Source organism: Pongo pygmaeus, chromosome 3 (assembly GCF_028885625.2).
Source record: "Pongo pygmaeus isolate AG05252 chromosome 3, NHGRI_mPonPyg2-v2.0_pri, whole genome shotgun sequence".
In the NCBI taxonomy this organism is placed as follows: domain Eukaryota; kingdom Metazoa; phylum Chordata; class Mammalia; order Primates; family Hominidae; genus Pongo; species Pongo pygmaeus.
Window position 1 is genome coordinate 3,205,207 of NC_072376.2, and position 20,665 is coordinate 3,225,871.

At 44.1% G+C, this 20,665-nt stretch overlaps 1 protein-coding gene across 2 annotated transcripts in view; it reads left to right on the top strand.

Annotated features, from left to right (window-relative positions):
• The window catches only part of HTT (huntingtin), a 165,542-nt gene that overhangs the window by 90,204 nt on the left and 54,673 nt on the right, over positions 1-20,665 (top strand). For both annotated transcript variants that reach the window (XM_054486641.2, XM_063664445.1), the window contains 8 exons: positions 7,939-8,016; positions 8,524-8,747; positions 10,322-10,400; positions 10,550-10,711; positions 12,929-12,984; positions 13,893-14,041; positions 15,934-16,070; positions 17,725-17,841. In XM_054486641.2, the coding sequence (XP_054342616.1) occupies positions 7,939-8,016; positions 8,524-8,747; positions 10,322-10,400; positions 10,550-10,711; positions 12,929-12,984; positions 13,893-14,041; positions 15,934-16,070; positions 17,725-17,841 (1,002 nt within the window). The remainder of the gene's footprint in view (positions 1-7,938; positions 8,017-8,523; positions 8,748-10,321; positions 10,401-10,549; positions 10,712-12,928; positions 12,985-13,892; positions 14,042-15,933; positions 16,071-17,724; positions 17,842-20,665) is intronic.

A 20,665-nucleotide genomic window follows, 5' to 3' on the forward strand; every position in this document is an offset into this window, starting at 1 on the left:
TGAATGTATATTCTGTTGATTTGGGGTGCAGAGTTCTGTAGATGTCTATTAGGTCTGCTTGGTCCAGAGCTGAGTTCAAGTCCTGGATATCCTTGTTAATTTTCTGGCTCATTGATCTGCCTAATATTGACAGTGGGGTGTTAAAGTCTCCCACTATTACCATGTGGGAGTCTCTTTGTAGGTCTCTAATAACTTGCTTCATGAATCTGGGTGCTCCTGTATTGGGTGCATGTATATTTAGGATAGTTAGCTCTTCTTGTTGAATTGATCCCTTTACCATTATGTAATGGCCTTCTTTGTCTCCTTTGATCTTTGTTGATTTAAAGTCTGTTTTATCAGAGACTAGGATTGCAATCCCTGCTTTTTTTTTGCTTTCCATTTGCTTGGTAGATCTTCCTCCATCCCTTTATTTTGAGCCTTTGGGTGTCTTTGCATGTGAGATGGGTCTGCTGAATACAGCACACCGATGGGTCTTTGACTCTTCATCCAATTTGCCAGTCTGTGTCTTTTAATTGGGGCATTTAGCCCATTTACATTAAGGTTAATATTGTTATGTGTGAATTTGATCCTGTCATTATGATGCTAGCTGGTTATTTTGCCCATTAACTGATGCAGTTTCTTCATAGCGTCGGTAGTCTTTACAATATGGCATGTTTTTGCAGTGGCTGGTACTGGTTGTTCCTTTCCATGTTTAGTGCTTCCTTCAGGAGCTCTTGTAAGGCAGGCCTGGTGGTGACAAAATCTCTTAGCATTTGCTTGTCTGTAAAGGATTTTATTTCTCGTTCACTTATGAAGCTTAGTTTGGCTGGATATGAAATTCTGGGTTGAAAATCCTTTTTTTAAAGAATGTTGAATATTGGCTCCCACTCTTTTCTGGCTTGTAGGATTTCTGCAGAGAGATCCGCTCGCTGTTAGTCTGATGGGCTTCCCTTTGTGGGTAACCCGACCTTTCTCTCTGGCTGCCCTTTTCCTTCATTTCAGTCTTGGTGTATCTGACGATTATGTGTCTTGGGGTTGCTCTTCTCGAGGAGTATCTTTGTGGTGTTCTCTGTGTTTCCTGAATTTGAATGTTGGTCTGCCTTGCTAGGTTGGGGAAGTTCTCCTGGATAATATCCTGAAGAGTGTTTTCTAACTTGGTTCCATTCTCCCCATCACTTTCAGGTACACCAATCAAACGTAGATTTGGTCTTTTCACATAGTCCCATATTTCTTGGAGGCTTGGTTCATTTCTTTTCACTCTTTTTTTCTCTAATCTTGTCTTCTCGCTTTATTTCATTAATTTGATCTTCAGTCACTGATATCCTTTCTTCCGCTTGATCGAATTGGCTGTCGAAGCTTGTGTATGCTTCACGAAATTCTCGTTCTGTGGTTTTCAGCTCCATCAGGTCATTTAAACTCTTCTCTACATTGGTTATTCTAGCCATTAGTCTAACATATTTTTTCAAGGTTTTTAGCTTCCTTGTGGTGGGTTAGAACTTGCTCCTTTAGCTCAGAGAAGTTTGTTATTATTGACCTTCTGAAGCCTACTTCTGTCAATTCATCAAACTCATTTTCCATCCAGTTTTGTTCCCTTGCTGGTGAGGAGTTGTGTTCCTTTGGAGGAGAAGAGGTGTTCTGGTTTTTGGAATTTTCAGCCTTTCTGCTCTGGTTTCTCCCCATCATTGTGGTTTTATCTACCTTTGGTCTTTGATGTTGGTGACCTACGGATGGGGTTTTGGTGTGGATGTCCTTTTTGTTGATGTTGATGCTGTTTCTTTCTGTTTGTTAGTTTTCCTTCTAACAGACAGGCCCCTCAGCTGCAGGTCTGTTGGAGTTTGCTGGAGGTCCACTCCAGGCCCTGTTTGCCTGGGCATCACCAGCGGAGGCTGCAGAACAGCAAATATTGCTGCCTGATCCTTCCTCTGGAAACATCGTCCCAGAGCACGAAGGTGTCTGCCTGTATGAGGTGTTTGTTGGCCCCTACTGGGAAGTGTCTCCCAGTCAGGCTACTTGGGGGTCAGGGACCCACTTGAGGAGGCAGTTTGTCTGTTATCGGAGCTTGAATGCTGTACTGGGAGAACCACTGCTCTCTTCAGAGCTGTCAGGCAGGTATGTTTAAGTCTGGAGAAGCTGTCTGCTGCCTTTTGTTCAGATGTGCCCTTCCCCCAGAGGTGGAATCTAGAGAGGCAGTAGGCCTTGCTGAGCTGCGGTGGGCTCTGCCCAGTTCAAGCTTCCCTGCCGCTTTGTTTACACTGTGAGCATGGACCCATCTACTCTAGCCTCAGCAGTGGTGGACGCCCCTCCCCCGGCCAAGCTCCCACATCCCAGGTCGATTTCAGACTGCTGCGCTAGCAGTGAGCAAGGCCCCATGGGTGTGGGACCTGCTGAGCCAGGCACAGGAGAGGATCTCCTGGTCTGCCGGTTGTGAAGACTGTGGGAAAAGCGCAGTATCTGGGCAAGAGTGTACCGCTCCTTCAGGTAGAGTCATTCATGGCTTCCTTTGGCTAGCAAAGGGAAATCCCCCGACCCCTTGTGCTTCCCGGGTGAGGCAATGCCCCGCCCTCCTTCGGCTTGCCCTCCGTGGACTGCACCCACTGTCCAACCAGTCCCAGTGAGATGAACTAGGTACCTCAGTTGGAAATGCAGAAATCACCTGTCTTCTGTGTCGGTCTCACTGGGAGCTGTAGACTGGAGCTGTTCCTATTTGGCCATTTTGGAAGCATCCCTTCTTTTTTTTTTTTTTTGAGGTGGAGTCTTGCTGTGTCGGCCAGGCTGGAGTGCATTGGCACAATCTCGGCCCACTGCAACCTTTGCCTCCTGGGTTCAAGCGAGTCTCCTACCTCAGCCTCCGGAGTAGCTGGGATTACAGGCACCTGCCACCATGCCTGGCTAATTTTTTGTATTTTTAGTGGAGATGGGGTTTCACCATGTTGGCCAGGCTAGTCTCGAACTCCTGACCTTGTGATCCACCCACCTCAGCCTCCTAGAGTGCTGGGATCACAGGCGTCAGCCACCGCACCCAGCCATATTTTCAGATCTCCCTCTCTTTGCCCTAAACCGCTGTGCTTAATAAGTAGTCTTTAGTGGCCAGCAGTCTCCATGTATAACACATTTTAGCAAAATGGAAAATACTACATGTTTTAAATTTGAATGTGAGATATACTGAAATAAAAATCATCTAACTGGGATTCTTTAAATAATAAGATTTTCTTTTTTGTATGTGGGTTTTTTTTTTAACATTATTATTATGACTGTCATATATAGAAATGGCTGTTTTTCAGTTACAGTCAGTGAATGTGTCAAATGCTGCCTTATCCAAATAATAAAAGTAAATTATTAACAAGTCACAATTTAATGAAGATTGACGTTAGTTGATCTTTATATTCTTGAAATCAGCCATATGGTTGTGTGTGTATGTATATATTTTTAAAGGTACATAAAGATAATAAGCTCATCTCTGAAAATTTTTACATTTGGCATAAGAATAACTGGATAATTAAACATCTTATTCTCTGGCCTGTGTCTTTACAGTCAAAGGTAGATTTACTCACCTCTCCTTTTTTGTTTTTCTAAGTTCATCTTTTTTGCTGTTTTATGACAGAGGCCCATTTTAGCTTTCTCGTATATCCTTTTGTTTGTACTTTGGAAGCCTCACCTGCTTAATTGTTGAGTTTTTATCCGTGGTCTTTTAGAGGAGGATATGTAGGGTAGAAGCTTTCACAGGTTCTTGTTTGCACTTGGCCCCTGACTATTTTGAGGAATCTCCCTCACTGACTCACAGCGTGGCAAAGTTTCAGATCTCCTGCCACACAGCAGTTCTGAGGCAGCTGGAAAGATATCCAGGTGCTTAGATTGTCAGGCCAGGCTTGAGATATACAAACTATTGAGCCTTATCTGTGACCTTGCTTAGGTGAAGGCATCAGAGCCCCTGCACCGACATGCGTAGGCCTCTGCATGTGTGCGGGGCTGGGTGTTGGGGTCTGAGCACAAGTGTAGCTGGAGAGGTGAGCTCGATGTGGCGACGGGTATGAGCAGGTTTTCTTCAGACTGCTGTGAGTTTACCTAGTTTCAGGATTTAAAGGCACAGAGACCTTAGAATTAAAATAGAGTCATTTTCTTTTTCTAAATAGCAACACTGGGAATAAAAAATAATAATTCCACATTCTTGACAGGTAATGTTTTGTTTTTCTTGTCTTCTAATCCTTATTTATTCCATACTCATTTTTATACGTAATTGAAATGTATTATGTGTTGGATTTTTCTTTTGCATTATATTATACACGGTTTTTCATGTAACTCCTTACTGTTCCATTTTATATGTTTTGTCTGGTTTATTTTAAGACTTTGTCTGCAAATCGGGAAACTGTCTCTACAAAAACAAAAACAAAAATAGTTGGCCGCAGTGGCATGCGTCTGTGATCCCAGCTATTCGGGGCTGAGGTGGGAGGATTGCTTGAGCCTGGGAGATTGAGGCTGCAGAGAGCCATGATCATGCCACCGCACTTCAGCATGGGTGACAAACTTTATACTGTCTGTTTTGGGTGATTTGGTAATGATATGCCCTGATGTAGTTTTTTTATATCTTGTGTTTCTTGTGCCTGGGTTTATTGAGCTTGGGTCTGTGGCTTCATAGTATTTTTAAAGTTTGGAAAATTTTAGGGGATTATTTCTTGTTTTTTTTTTTTTTTTTGAGACAGTGTCTTATTCTGTCGCCCAGGTTAGAGTGCAGTGACGCTATCTTGGCTCACTGCAAGCTCTGCCTCCCGGGTTCACGCCATTCTCCTGCCTCAGCCTCCCGAGTAGCTGGGACTGCAGGCGCCCACCACCACACCTGGCTAATTTTTTGTATTTTTAGTAGAGACGAGGTTTCACCATGTTAGCCAGGATGGTCTTGATCTCCTGACCTCGTAATCCACCCGCCTGGGCCTCCCAAAGTGCTGGGATTACAGGTGTGAGCCACTGCACCCGCCTAGGCCATTATTTCTTCAAAGATTTTTTTTCTGCCCTGGCCCCCTCCTTTTTTCCCTCTCTTAAAGGGGCTGTGATTTCCTGAATGATTGCTTAGTGTTGTCTCATAGCTTACTGATGCTCTTTTCAGTGTTTGATTGTTTTATGTGTTTTCTGTTTCGTATGGTTTCCATTATTGTGTTTTCAAGTTCTCTAATCTTTTCTTCTGCAGTGTCTAATCTGTTGTTAATCTGTTAATCTGTTGTTAATCCTGTCCAGCGTATTTTTTTTTTGTTTTTGAAACAGACTCACTCTGTTGCCCAGGCTGGAGTTCAGTGGTGCGATATTGGCTCACTGCAACCTCCACCTCCCAGGCTCAAGTGATTCTTCTGCCTCAGCCTCCCGAGTAGCTGGGACTACAGGCACATGCCATCACACCCAGCTAATTTTTGTATTTTTATTAGAGATGGGGTTTCACCATGTTGGCCAAACTGGCCTTGAACTCCTGCCCTCAGGTGATTCATCCTCCTCGGTCTCCCAAAGTGTTGGGATTATAGGCATGAGCCACCGTGTCTGGCCCATGTTCAGTGAATATCACTAATTGTGTTTTTATTTCTAGAAGTTTGATTTAGGTCTTTTAAAAATGTCTGCCTGTGTCTCTATTTAGCTTTGTGAACACAGTTGTAATAACTGTTTTAATGTTCTTCTCTGCTAGTTCTAAGATCTTCTAATAACTTCCCAGTTCTTGGTGTTTTTGATTGGTTGGTTGATACTCCTCATTTTGGATTGTGTTTTCCTGCCTCTTTGCATGGCTGCCAATTTTTGATTGGATGCCCAACATTGTGAATTTTACCTTGTTGGATGCTATATATTTTTGTGTTCCCATAGATCTTCTTGAGCTTTGTTCTGAGGTTAGTTGAGTTACATGTAGATGGTTTACTCTTTTGGGTCTTGCTTTATAATTTGTCAGATGGGTTGGAGCAGTGCTTGGTCTAGGACTAATTTTTTTTTTTGGACTAATTATTCCTCTTTAGGAATAATTAGGTAGAGTGCTTAGGAGGCAAGACCATCCTGAGTATTCTACCTAATGAACCAAAAGTTTGGGTTTTCCAGTCTGCCTGCTGAGAACAGTGACTGTTTCTAGCCCTGTGTGAGCGCCAAGCACTGCTCCCTCTAATCCTTTCAGATGCTTCTCTCCCTGGCCTCAGGGAGTTTTCTTACACACACAGCTCTGCTGAGTACTCGAAGGGGACCTTCCCCAGATCTCCAGAGCTCTCTCTGTCTTGTTTTCTCTTCTCTGGTGCTCTGTCTTATGAACTGTGGCTGTCTTGGTCTCCTTAGATTCTCAGCACCTCTTCAATTCAGAGGGTTGCCTGTCCCTCCTCCTTGTGCCACAGCCTGGGAACTCTCTCAAAGCAGTGAGTTGGGGCAGCCATAGGGCTGACTTAGTCTCTCGTCTCCCAGGGATCACTGTCCTTCATTGCTGATGTCCAGTGTCTTGAGGACTCTGGGTTTTGTCTGTTTTGTTTTTTGGTTTGCTTTGGTTGTTTCAGGCAGGAGGGTAAACCCAGTCCTTCACCCTCATTGTGCTCAGTAGTGGAAGTCTCGCTCTTTTATATTGGATATTAGTATTTGTAGCAGAGCCCTGGTTCCCTGGTACTTGGGGTGCTCTTGAAAGGCCAGAAACAGCATGCTTTCTCACCTTTTCCAGGGCTTCAGTGTCTGGTGCACATCAAGCATTCCATACACATTTGTTAAAGTCCTTTGCTAGACAAATAGTGATTCACAGGCTCTATTTGTAATTTTTTCAGTTAACATGTATTGGATATCTGCTGGGAGCTAGTAAAAACAAAAAGTGACGTGTGACAAATTCAATTCCGACAAGAACAACCTTAAACATTTAGAATATAATTTGAGCACATCAGAATTTTAAAAATGTGTGGCCCTTGAGTATTTGAAACCAACAAGAATCTATTGCTTATTAGTAGAGGATATTTTGTTAAACAAGTGGAGAGAGAGAGGCATTTTCAGTCTGATTGGTGTTGGCTTTTAGCAGCTGATGGAAACCGATTCATGATTAGCCAGGCAGTGGTGAAACAGGCTGTGCATTCTGAATGCCTAGATTGGTGGCGCTCTTCAAGTTAGCATCTTCTTTCTTGATTCTTTTTTTTTTTTTTTTTTGAGGTAGACTTTCGCTCTTGTTGCCCAGGTAACAACTCCAGTGCAATGGCACCATCTCGGCTCACTGTAACCTCTGCCTCCTTGGTTCAAGCGATTCTCCTGCCTCAGCCTCCCAAGTAGCTGGGATTACAGGTGTACACCACCACGCCTGGCTAATTTTGTATTTTTAGTAGAGATGGGGTTTCACTATATTGGTCAGGCTGGTCTCGAACTCCTGACCTCAAGTTATGCACCTGCCTCGGCCTCCCAAAATGCTGGGATTACAGGTGTGAGCCACTGCTTTCAGCCCCTTCTTGATTCTTGAAAAGGACATTGGGTGCTGTACATCTCGTTATAGACGTTGATAAAAATGCTTGTGAGAATAGTAACATTAAGGTAGTTATTTGGTCATTTTTGCAGATCACTGTAAGACAATTTTAGGACTAATTTGTGGTAAATCACACATTGCTGTATCATAGTTGTGTTCACTGAACATATTCAGGGGCTCTATAGATGCAGGGCTCTTAGCTGCTTTGCACACTTCTGAATTCCTGCCCTGAGAACAGGACTGGATACCTAGTAGACAATAGGTACTTGATAACAGTTTATTGAATTAATGAGTGAATGAACAGATACATAGATGCATAAAAGAATGATTGTAATGTATATAACTTGGATTTCAAGACTTTTTACTGACTGTTCAAAATAAGAAATTGAAAACTTTCCTCTGATTTTCCTCTACTATTTACATGATTTAAATGGAAGTTATCTTGTACCTTTGATTTCTGTCTAGGATTCGTACAATAATGGATCATCTCTGAGTCACTTAATGTCTTACTGTTCTTTCCACAGTGTGTTGAAGAGATCCTAGGATACCTGAAATCCTGCTTTAGTCGAGAACCAATGATGGCCACTGTTTGTGTTCAACAAGTAAGAGCTTCATTCTTTTCCTGTTCTGTTAAGACTTTCAGGTATGATGATAAAACGCTGCTACTCCTTAAGCAGGTGCTGGTGGCGTAATCAGCTGGGAGGATTGTGGGGTCCAGCGTAGCACTTTTCGGCTCACTCCATGATTGAGCCAAGAGGCCATCCTTCCCTTCACTCCCCAGGAGGATGAGGTCTGTCACTGTGGAGAGCAAAGGACATCAGAAGCTCCCCTGCAACCTCGCTAGTTAACTTCCAGTCCCTCGGGGTTTTTGTTTAGAATGTTCAATCTCATTTAGAATCGCAAGGAAACGCAAAATTCCTATTTATGGTACAAACAGCACTTCATACAATATCTCACAAGGTATTAATAGTGATTCAAAGAAAGAATTTCACATTGTGAATCTTTGCTAACATATCCAGTTATTTACAGATGGATTTGATATTTGTGTGGGAGATTCTTAAAAGTGTTGTTCACGCCACATTGTTGATGCCTCATTTTTTTCACTGTAGTTGTTGAAGACTCTCTTTGGGACAAACTTGGCCTCCCAGTTTGACGGCTTATCTTCCAACCCCAGCAAATCACAAGGCCGAGCACAGCGCCTTGGCTCCTCCAGTGTGAGGCCAGGCTTGTACCACTACTGCTTCATGGCCCCGTACACCCACTTCACCCAGGCCCTCGCTGACGCCAGCCTGAGGAACATGGTGCAGGCGGAGCAGGAGCACGACACCTCGGGGTAACAGTTGTGGCAAGAATGCTGTCGTTGGTGGAAGCACGAAAGAGCAAGCAGGAAATACTTTGTAAAAGAATAAAAATGAAAAATATTAGCGAACATCTTCTAATAGTCTGCTGTATTCAAAGAACTCTAGGAGATATGGTTGATGCAAAGATGATTTAAGGCATAGCCCGGCCTTCCAAGAAGTGTGTGGCCAGTGAGTGAGATGGGCTTGGGACTTACACATCTCAGAGGTGGGGGTAGAGGAGGAGGAACACTGAGTGGGCTCAGAAGCAGCCAGCTCTCATTGCCAAAGTGTGTCAGCAAACCAGAATGCAGTTCATGATGTCCCCACCCATTCAAAGCTCAGGACCTGTAGAGTGGTGTGGCATGTGTTGGTGGCACTTTTCAGGCCTGTAACAAGGATGAAAGAACAGCTTCACTGCAGCACAGTAGTGCTGGTGTTCAGGGGTGTGTGAAGGTCATAGAAGCATCTTGGATATATTACCTTGTGTTTTGTCAACTTTATGACTAGAAGTCTCTTTTCACTTAAATTTTTTATTTATTTATTTATTTTTTGAGACGGAGTCTTGCTCTGTCGCCCAGGCTGGAGTGCAGTGGTGCAATCTCAGCTCACTGCAAGCTCTGCCTCCTGGGTTCACGCCATTCTCCTGCCTCAGCCTCCCGAGTAGCTGGGACTACAGGCGCCCACCACCCCGCCTGGCTAATTTTTTTTTGTATTTTTAGCAGAGACAGGGTTTCACCATGTTAGCCAGGTTGGTCTCGATCTCCTGCCCTCGTGATCTGCCTGTCTCGGCCTCCCAAAGTGCTGGGATTACAGGTGTGAGTCACCATGCCTGGCCTCTTTTCACTTAAATTTATGTTTGTGTTTTTAATACCTGGAATACAGGACTTCTTAAGTTGCCATAAGTATGAACAGGTATTTGAGTTGCTAATCTGTATAGTAGCAATAATAGAATCCCTTGTTTTTCCTTTTATAATTTTAGTGATTAAATAGCTACAATTAAAACACTAGAGTCAGGAGTCAAGGAAAATACCCATGTTCCAGGCTCTATGTTAGTGACGTACTTACTATATATTGGAGTTTCAGGAGTAAGTCTGTTTCAATGCTTTCTGTAACCATTTGGGGTATTAATAAGCATGTGAGTGTGTGCATGTTTGGGTTAATTTCATATATGTTTCTTAGGATATCACTGATGTATTTTAAAGGCTTGTCCTCCAAAATAATCATGTGATTTCTTCTAAATTACTGATCTTTTAAATGACCTTCACCTTTCTCTCAAATCTCACTTAAGACTGGGCTGAGTAGTCAGTTTCCTGTAGCAGAAAAAAGCTCAGACTTGAGTAGCCTTCTATGGGTGACGAGACTTTATGGCTGTCAGGCAGCTGTAAACTCTAAATAGAGTGTCATTATCTCAAGAGGGTGATGCTGCCACACTGAGTGGCCTTTCAGATTGTTTCTCAATCTGACACGTTTGGATCGTGTGAATGTGAAATTGGTTTAAACAGGAGTATATCTGAGTGCAGAGGAGATTATTCTCATTCTCTGCTTCCCTTTTATTCCCATTTGGCAGATGGTTTGATGTCCTCCAGAAAGTGTCTACCCAGTTGAAGACAAACCTCACGAGTGTCACAAAGAACCGTGCAGATAAGGTAAATGGTGCCATTTGCGGCATGTGAACTCAGGCGTGTCAGTGCTAGAGATGAAACTGGAGCTGAGACTTTCCAGGTATTTTGCTTGAAGCTTTTAGTTGAAGGCTCACTTATGGATTCTTTCTTTCTTTTCTTTTTTTTTTTTATAGAATGCTATTCATAATCACATTCGTTTGTTTGAACCTCTTGTTATAAAAGCTTTAAAACAGTACACGACTACAACATCTGTGCAGTTACAGAAGCAGGTTTTAGATTTGCTGGCGCAGCTGGTTCAGTTACGGGTTAATTACTGTCTTCTGGATTCAGATCAGGTTTGTCACTTTTATCTTTTATCCATCATACCTGTTCCTAATTTAGTACAAATTACCCTAAAAGACACTGAAATCTACTTTAAAGAAATGTGGTCTGCATTTTTCCCTCATCAGTTGCTGCTGCTTATCTTTTTCATGCACCTAGCTGGTGCACAAGGCCCGGGGTATAGCCAGCCTCAGCAAGTCGACATCCTTGCCCCAGCTCCCTGGACTCAAGGCTAACCTGGGGTTGGCTGTTAGGGATTTCCAAAGGTTTGTCCCATCCACTCACCTCCCCTTCAAAATAAGTTTGAATTTAAATTGTGAGATATAATTAAGATTTATTGTTTGGGGAACATTTTTGCAAAATCTGGAGAGTTAGTTTAAACGGATTATCAATTATTACCATAATTGATCATCTGCAGTTTCAAGCTATCTAACAGGTTAGCTTACCTCTTTAAAAAGGAATGGAATTTAGCGGACAGTAACTGAGACCCGTGCTCCTGGAGTCCACGTGGGAGCTGTGTGGCTCTGCACAAGCATTTGCACTCTTCCCCTCTTGACTACGTTGCCTTCCTCCTGTAGTTGCTGTGGGCAGCAGATTCTGGCTAGTCCTGTCCCTTCATGATGCACATTTTCCTCAAGATTTGTCCCAGTTAAATCACTGCAGATGAAACTGCCTTTTCATCGTCAAAATTTAACTGTCATTTTTGAGCCGTGATCTTGGGCTACTTTCTTATGTGGGGTAGGAATATTTTTGAGATAGAAATATTACACTTCTCTATTTTCTTCTAGACATAAATCTGTTAATCCTGTCAGCACTGTTACTCACCTGAAAGGGTCTGTTTCCCTAGGAGAACTGAGGGCACTCGGTCAACACTGATTTTCCCACAGTGGGTATTGGGGTGGGATCTGCTTGTTTTTTTTTGTTTGTTTGTTTTTTATTTTTTTGAGACGGAGTCTCGCTCTGTCACCCAGGCTTGAGTGCAGTGGCACAATCTCGGCTCACTGCAAGCTCCGCCTCCCGGGTTCATGCCATTCTCCTGCCTCAGGCTCCCGAGTAGCTGGGACTACAGGCAGCCACCACTATGCCCGGCTAATTTTTTGTATTTTTAGTAGAGACGGGGTTTCATCGTGTTAGCCAGGATGGTCTCAATCTCCTGACCTTGTCATCTGCCTGCCTCTGCCTCCCAAAATGCTGGGATTACAGGCATGAGCCACCGCGCCTGGCCTGGGGTCTGCTTTTAATGAAAGAGGCGTCAAGGGGTGGGCTTTGCCTTGGCCTGATGGCTTTGATCCTTCTTTCACAAAACCTATCTGAAGAAAATCCGTCTAAATGCGACATTGCTCTCCTCAGGAAATATGCATTGGGAACTTCTTTTCCTTTCCTTTGACCCTAGTAGGCTGCCTGGGGAGAAGCCCTGGTCTATGGCTGTGGGCAGCAGGGGCTGAGAGGAGCAGGCTCTCAGGGGGGCAGGGGTACCCCAAGGGAAGCCAGAGCCCTGATTTGTTCCATTCTAGTAAGAACAAAGTCTGCTCTGGTTTCATGTTTGTTCTGATTGCCTTTCATCAACCAGTCCCCTTTCTCCCAGTTGTTAAGATTCAATACAGTGACAGTTTTATGAACAAGAGTAGAACACTAGAACAGACAAACCATTGAACTCTAGGCTGATAATGATTTATTGAGCACCTGCTATATGTTTGCATTCTGCCCAGAGGCTCTGAGAAAGCCAGGCCATATGCTCCATGCTTTATCCATGGAAGCTCCCCGTCAGGTTGGGAAAGCTGGCAGCTGCAGGGAATACAGTGTGACACAAAACTGGCTCCCCTGCAGCCCTTATGTGTTGCTTCTCAGATGGTGGGGGGACGAAGGTCAACTCCTTTGGGTATCTTATTACTAAACCAGTTTCAGGGAATCTGTGCCACCCTGTCTGCCATTAACGGGAACAGATGAGTCCCCAAGGTGTACTTTTGGGTATTGTCTGATGTCTCTTGGAATTTATTATTTGTTTTTCCAAGGAGATTTCACCTCAGGGTGTAGTAAAGTTGTTGAGGGGATTCCTGGATGTGTTCTGCAATTATCTAGGCTGATTTCAGAATAGAGTTATGCTTATAGTCAAATTTATCAGCTGTCAAGAAATTTATTTAAAATTTATGCAGATAAGCAGGAGGAAAAGAAGCCTGGTTTTTACATTTTAATCCTATTATTGATGTGAAATTTTATTTTCCTTCCTGTAGGTGTTTATTGGCTTTGTATTGAAACAGTTTGAATACATTGAAGTGGGCCAGTTCAGGTAATAGCATTTTATTATTTTAGATTTTTTTCTCCTTGCGTACTTACATGTAATCTAGGTTATTAAGATGAATGTTTAAACTACTGTTAGGCATTTTTGCTGTTTTCTTTAAATGGAAATCTGATTAACATACTGTGCATTTTTGCTTCTCTTAAAAATTAATGTATATCTCAAGACTTGTTTGGAAGTAGTTATGTATCTGAAAATTCCATATGTTTTCAGTTTTCATTGCACATTTCAAAGCATTTAATTGTGTTGACAGATGGGGGAATGAAATCTTGTGGTGGAGCACTAGTTTTTAAATCTTCTTAGAGAAAGCAGTTTTATATAAGGTCGTCTTTAGTAATTATTATGCACTTGTATTCTCTGCAGCTTTTTCTTGCTAGATGTTGAGGTTTTAGTACTTCTTGCTAGTCCATTACAGGTTTATAATTATTGAAACTTAAAATTCTTTTCGTACCTGAAATGCTTAATAAATACTGTAGTTAGGAAAATTTAGTGCAGAAGGAAAGTGTTCCCAGATTCCCTGGGGTCTGGAAACATAGTGTTTATTCTAATTACGTGACACCTCCACTGTGTTTTGGGGCAAGTTACTGTTGCTCTTTTGAGTTTCAATTTCTTCAAGAGCAAAGAGGCAGAGGAGAGCTAGGAAGATCGTAGCTGCTGTGCCCCTGTGCCGTCAGGTGCCTTCTACCTGCTCCCTCCGAACCTTTACACGTGTCCCGGCTCTGCACGAGGGCACAGATGGGATGCACTGTGGCAGGGATGGGGTTAGAGTAGATCACTGACACCTGTTAGCTTAATGTGTGCTTGCTGTCAAGGTTGAATCATGAATTATTTTATGTTGCTTATATTGATTTGTATCTTAATTTTGAAAGAAAGGCCTAAATTGATGTTTTTGTTTCTAGGGAATCAGAGGCAATCATTCCAAACATCTTTTTCTTCTTGGTATTACTATCTTATGAACGCTATCATTCAAAACAGATTATTGGAATTCCTAAAATCATTCAGCTCTGTGATGGCATCATGGCCAGTGGAAGGAAGGCTGTGACACACGGTAACGGGACACACCTTTCACTGTCGTCTTTGGTGTCATGATGTGCTTGGCAGTGTTCGTTTTCATACACCCACTTGGAACTTTGTCAGTGGCGGCCGTGTGCTTCTCAGGCTCTGCATGCGTGTCTGTGTGTCTATGTATGTGAATGTACTGGGGAGAGACGTTTCAAAAGAGAAGAGAGCATATTCTTTACTCTCAGCAATTTGTAATCTTCTCAGGGAAAAAAAATTCAAGAAACAGTAAGATAGCCTAAGGTACAGATAGATTCTGAATATAAAATTCCTGTTCATTCACACGAAACGCTAAAAGTTCTTCACTTGATCTTAGCCAAAGGCCGAGAAGTGCTGAAACACTAAAAATTCTTAAATCGAACTTGCCGTGAATTAAATTTTGATCTCTCATCCAGTGGTATTGGAGATATAGTTTGACTTGGGTTCAGGGCTTTCTGTTTTGCCTGATGATTTTACTGGAGCTTAAATAAGGACCCTAGGAGATGGCCAGCTGTGCAAGCCCCCAGCCTGTGGAAGGAGCTAGTGTGGTTTTATGAATGAGTTGTAAATCTTTCTTTGAGCTTTTTGAACTGGTCTTCCAGCATTGCCCTATTGACCCCTCCCTGACTCCTTTGCTGGAATCTGTAGGCTTTTGAACTTTGACGGGGACACATCCTAGGACCCTTGCAAACCCCCAGATGTGAGAATGGCACTACTACGTAGTCTTTTCGACTCAGCGTGTGTGCAGAAGAGCGTCAACCGTGCTGTGTTGCGAGGCAGGGCCTTGGCTGACTTCTCAGTCTTTACATAGCTAAGCCAGTTAGTCTTTGCCTTGGCCTCACAAGGGCTTCAGATTCACAAAACCAAAGTATAGATTATTAAAGGCGTAGGTGTTTGGTTTCCCAGACTTGGAGGGTCTTTGGACAGAAAATCAGTAGGCAGCCAAACCCAGTACTTTGCGCTGGGAAGCTTGGTCATCTGTGAGAGGGTCAGAGAGTATACCCACGCGTGCATGCCACCGAAGGGTCAGTGAGTATTCCTGTGTGTGCATGTCTCAGGGCTGGAGAGAGTGTGTGTGTCACTGAGAGGTCAGAGTGTTTGTGTGTGTGTCAAAGAGGGTTGCAGTGTGCCCTTCACTGAGGGGTCAGAGTGTGCCTCTGTGTGTATGTGTGCTCGTGTGTGTGTACATGTCACTGAGGGGTCAGTGTTCCTATGTGCTTATGACATTGAGCGTCAGAGTGTGCCTCTGTGTGTGTGCTCATGTGTGAGCGTATGTGTCACTGAGTGGTCAGTGTTCCTGTGTACGCATGACATTGAGGGTCAGAGTGTTCCTGTGTGCCAATGAAAGGCATTTCTTATATATTTTTTTAATGTGGTCATAGTAGACCAATTAATTTATTTTGACTCCTGTTTTAGACCAAAATAAGATCTGGGGGAAAGTCCCTTATCTAATGAGAGAGTGAGTTTACTTAAAAAAGCATAATAATCCAGTGGCTTTGACTAAATGTATTATGTGGAAGTTTTTATTGTCTTTTCAGATGAATCAAGTAGATTATTCTTGAGACCAGGAATGTTGCTGTTTTGGTTATTTGGAAAGTTTATCATTTTCAAATTTACTTTTGAATTGGAGTCACCTTTTTTCAGAAGTGGTGTTAAATTACAGGAGCCCTAGGTTTTTTTTTCTTTTTTTAGAAGCCGTCCCAAAATGATCAGTGTTCAGAGGAAGAGCTTTGACCTTCCACATGGTATAATGATTGATAACCTTAATTCATCTCTTACTATAAACCAAGTATGTGTAAGGGTTTTCTTTATTTCCTGAAAGCATTTTGTAGATGTTGACAGCAGTTTTCCAAATGTAATTTCCATGAAATGCCTGATTACGGTACCCTTTTGTCCCCACAGCCATACCAGCTCTGCAGCCCATAGTCCACGACCTCTTTGTATTAAGAGGAACAAATAAAGCTGATGCAGGAAAAGAGCTTGAAACCCAAAAAGAGGTGGTGGTGTCAATGTTACTGAGACTCATCCAGTACCATCAGGTAAGAAGAGTGTGTGTTGGAACTGTCGTGGATACTTTATTGACCCGTGCAGATGGAAGGAAGTGCCATGTGGTAATGCTCACTGTTAACTGTGTTACTTTGAACCAGGTTTGAGCTTTCTGTGGCCTGGGGAGATGCCGGTGCAGGGGGATGGGGAGGGAGGTGCAGTGGCAGGAGGTGTCATTGGTGTGTATCCTTTTTTTTTTTTTTGAGATGGAGTCTCTCTCCGTCGCCCAGGCTGGAGTGTGGTGGCACGATCTTGGCTCACTGCAAGCTCCACCTCCCGGGCTTAAGCAATTCTCCTGCCTCCACCTCCCCAAGTAGCTGGGATTACAGGCATGCCCAGCTAATTTTTTTTGTATTTTTAGTAGAGATGGGGTTTCACCATGATGGCCAGGCTGTTTCGAACTCCTGACCTCAAGTGATCCTCCTGCCTTGGCCTCCCAAAGTGCTAGGATTACAGGCATGGGCCACCGTGCCCGGCCTGGTGTTTATCTTTAAAGTGGGCACAGCCACAGGAGTTCACCTGACTCCTGGTCTGAGAGTCACGAGATGGTTCAAGATAGTGAGGCCCTCTTTTCCAAAACGAGGACCAAAAATCAATTGACAGTGTTGGTCAAGGTGGTAGAAACCTTAAAATGATAGAAATCTCAACTCTGAAATAAAAACTTTATTTGTATATTTATTTACCACTATTTTGACATAGGGCTAAGGTCTTTTTCTTTGAGCTGATTTCTGGTTTTGTTGTCTTAAAGTGGCATAAGAATTCAAAGACATTTTGAGGAAGGCTGAGTGCAGAAATCTTTTTTAATGACTTCTCCTTTCTTTTAACTTGTTCTGTTGTCTAGCCCTCACTTATTTTGTCAATTCTTTTTAGCTGTTTGTCTTTGAATCTTCATAAAGCCATAGCTTTTCTCATAAGAAGTAGCACTTTCTTTGTTCATTCATATTTTAATGAACCCCTGTAGTATTTAATTAAATACTTAATGCCTAATTAAACCACATAATTGCAATGCAAAAGTACGTGTATCATAAAGAGGTCTGAAAATGAGCAACTGGCAAGCAGGTGGTGGCAGGCAGAGCTGCTTGGGTGGGTGGGTGTCCTGGAGAGGAGCTCATCAGCCACATGTTCAGTGAGCTCTGGATATCTCTGTTTAGAAATGATCACCAATAAACTTGTGCTCAAGCATGTATACCTCTGGGAAGTAGGTGCTGTTCAGTAGATTGCCTCTGCAGAGAACACAGAATTGAAGTGAATGTCCACAAAGGCAATGAGCCACCTGCAGAATAGTTTAGTCAAGGCTGTGTTTGAATTTTGCCAAAGATTAATATACATTTGATTTTCATGTTGTGCCTTTTCTCTGATTGTGAAATATTACAAATTCTATACAAATAGAATTTGATGGCAAATCCTCCTGAGCAAAGTGTGCACCTTGTATGTGCCCTAGAGGAACTTGTGTTTCGTTCTGATTCCCCTACATTTCTCATGTCATAGAGTGGGGATTGCATTAGTGTCCCCCTGTCCTCGCTGGGATCACATCTGTTTGGATCCTGGAGTCTTCCAGCTGAGCTGGGACAAGTGTAACAGACGGACACGTAGGGGTGGAAAGGCGCCTCTTGGCAGCAGACTTTCTAATTGTGCACACTCTTACAGGTGTTGGAGATGTTCATTCTTGTCCTGCAGCAGTGCCACAAGGAGAATGAAGACAAGTGGAAGCGACTGTCTCGACAGATAGCTGACATCATCCTCCCAATGTTAGCCAAACAGCAGGTTTGTCCCCGCAGCCTGGGCTTGTTGTTGCCTGGTGATGGTAGCTTAAGGTCCTTGTGAAAGGTGGGCGGCTGAAATCAGCTCTTCCTTCAGTCCTAATCTGTGCCTTGATAGCAGTTCTCCGTGCTAGTCATGGGACAGCTGACTTCATTTCTTCTCACAATACCATCTCAGGTTGGTATTGCCCACCTACTTTACAGGGGGGAACCCACGGCTCAGAGAGGTTATGGAGGTGATCAGGCAGCACACAGCTTTAGAGTGCTGGGGTGAGAGTGGGCCAAGGCTGACTCTAAAGCCCGAACCCTTATCTCCTACACTGCCTCCTGCATTCTGGTCAACCCAGTGTTTTATTTGGTGGTTACATTTTTGTTTTTGTTACCTTACTACTTGTAATTTAGCAGTTTTCCTTTCCTTTCCCTTCCTTTCCTTTCCGACAGGGTCTCACTCTGTCACCCAGGCTAGAGTGCAGTCCTGTAATCTCACTGCAACCTCCGCCTCCCAGGTTCAACCAATTCTCCCACCTCAGCCTCCCGAGTAGCAAGGACCACAGGTGTGCACCACTACGCCTGGCTAGTTTTTTGTATTTTTAGTAGAGATGAGGTCTCGCTGTGTTGCCCAGGCTGGTTTTAAACTCCTAGGCGCAAGTGATCCACCAACCTTGGCCTGCCAAAGTGCTGGCATTACAGTTGTGAGCCACCTCGCCTGGCCTATTCATCACTAATCAGAATTTCTATGATCAAATGACATGAATCATTGTTTCCACAACTGCAGTGGAAGGAAATGGCCTGGCAGTGCCAGTTTCAGAAGCAGCATGCCCCCAGTCAGGCACAGGCCACTGTGCTCCCAGTGTAGCAGTATCTCTGTAGCTCACAGAGAAGGGTGGTGGGGACCTCCTCAAGGCAGCTCCGCCAGAAAATCTCATGAGCTGCCTGGCACAGTTTGAGGTTGCCTTTTAAGTGGACTCAGCAAATACATGTTTGTTCATCTTGATTATACACAATAAACAACTACTCTGTATAGTACAAGTAGTCTGTGGTTTTTGGCATTTGATTTAAACTTAGAGGCATGTGATATTGATGGTTGCTGCCTTCATGACCGCGCCACCATTCTGATTTCATAATGGAATGTTGTCCTGAGACCAGTTAGACAATGGTACAGGGATCTTGGCTTCTGGTGAGATTGACAGCAGTTTTAGTGTGGTCAGGGTCTCCCTGCCTACAGATGGTTTTAGAATGGTGCTCTGGAAGCTTTATTCCATTCTCTTCTGTGCATAATCTGAGTAGAGTGGAGATTGAAGGCCTGAATACATAGTAAATATCTGACTTAATTTCTGCCACAATGGAAATTGTGTGATAAAACATTTATAAAACGCTTAGCACAGCCCCTGGCAGGTAGCTCAGCACAGGTGCATGTTGCATTCAGAGGTAGTACTAGATACTATCCTGTTACTGGCAGTACATACATCAGTGATCAAAGCAGATTAAAGAAAGATCCCCTGCCTTCTTGGAGTGAAGATTTTGTTGGGATGCGGGTGAGGGGACAGACAATAGAAAAACAAGTGAGTGAAGTCTATACCATGGCGGCTGATCAGGAACACTGTACAGAAGAATCCAGGAGGGAGGAGAACTAGGTGATGTTGGCGGTGGGAGTGGCATTGTTCAGTTGGTGATGTGAAAAAGCTTTGGTGATCTGGTGACATTTGAGTGAATTTGCAGAAAGGAAAGATACAAGCCTAGGAGATACCTGGGGAAGGAACATTCCAGGCAGAGCAAATAGCAATGCAAAGGCCCTGGCGGGGGGTGGACATGCTGTTAAGGTACAAGCAATGGGGGTGGAGGAGTGGGGCAGCCATGGGGAGGGAAGGGAGTGAGGCCTGGTGGGGTGAGGCCAGCGTGGCTCAGATGTGGGATGTGAGGTCATCTTAGATGTGGGATGTGAGAGAGAGCAGGGCTTCGGGGGTGGTTGCAGGGTGAGGACAGGGTGGCTGTAGACGAGGTAGGGCAGACATTGGGGGCAGCAGGAAGTCAGAGCCTGTCTGGATGTAGCAGTTGATACCCCATAGGTGCCTGAAGAGGCGAGACCAGCATCAGGTGTATGAGCCCGGAGTTGTCGAGAGACTGTGGGGCAGGGGGTCAGCATCTGAGATGTCCACTCACAGTGGACCCAGTCTGGCTGGAGAGGAGGAGGAGCTTGAATACCCAGCCTGCTGAGTCCCAGCTCCAAGGTCAGGGAAGTGAGGGGAGCCAGGGCTGGGGCAGGGGGAGTAGGCAGATGTGGGGTTCCTAAAGCCAAGATTTTTTTTTAAGGCATTTTGTGCAGGAGGGTGACATCTGCTGTGAGCACCCTGGGAACCTGGCCCAGGTTTGGCAGCACCGAGGGCACTGATGAGTGCTTTTGGAGGAGCAGAGGGAGCCAAACCCTAATGGGAGGGTGTTCCTGAAAGGACAGGAGAGAGACTTGGAAAAAGGTTTTACTTGAAGAGAGAATGGAGAAATAGGGCGGTAGCCAGAGGAGGAGAGGAGTCGGCAAGGGGTTAAGTTGGCAGAAATGAAGGCCTGTTCACGCCCTGAGGGCAGAAGCAAACAGGGAGGATCAGTTCATGACACAGGAGACGCAGATCACTGTCGTGGTGTTCACAGACATGGGTTAGCATTGGCTGCACGGATGACAGAGCACTGTGGGTTCTCCCAGAGTTGCTGGGGAGGAGGCAGAGTTGGTGGGCACAGGCGAAGGTCCGGGATGCAGAAATCCTGGAGCTCAGAAGGTCAGTTGTTCCCTTGTTGTAAGATGTCGCCAGTGTTGTGAGCTTCACATCTGTGCCTTG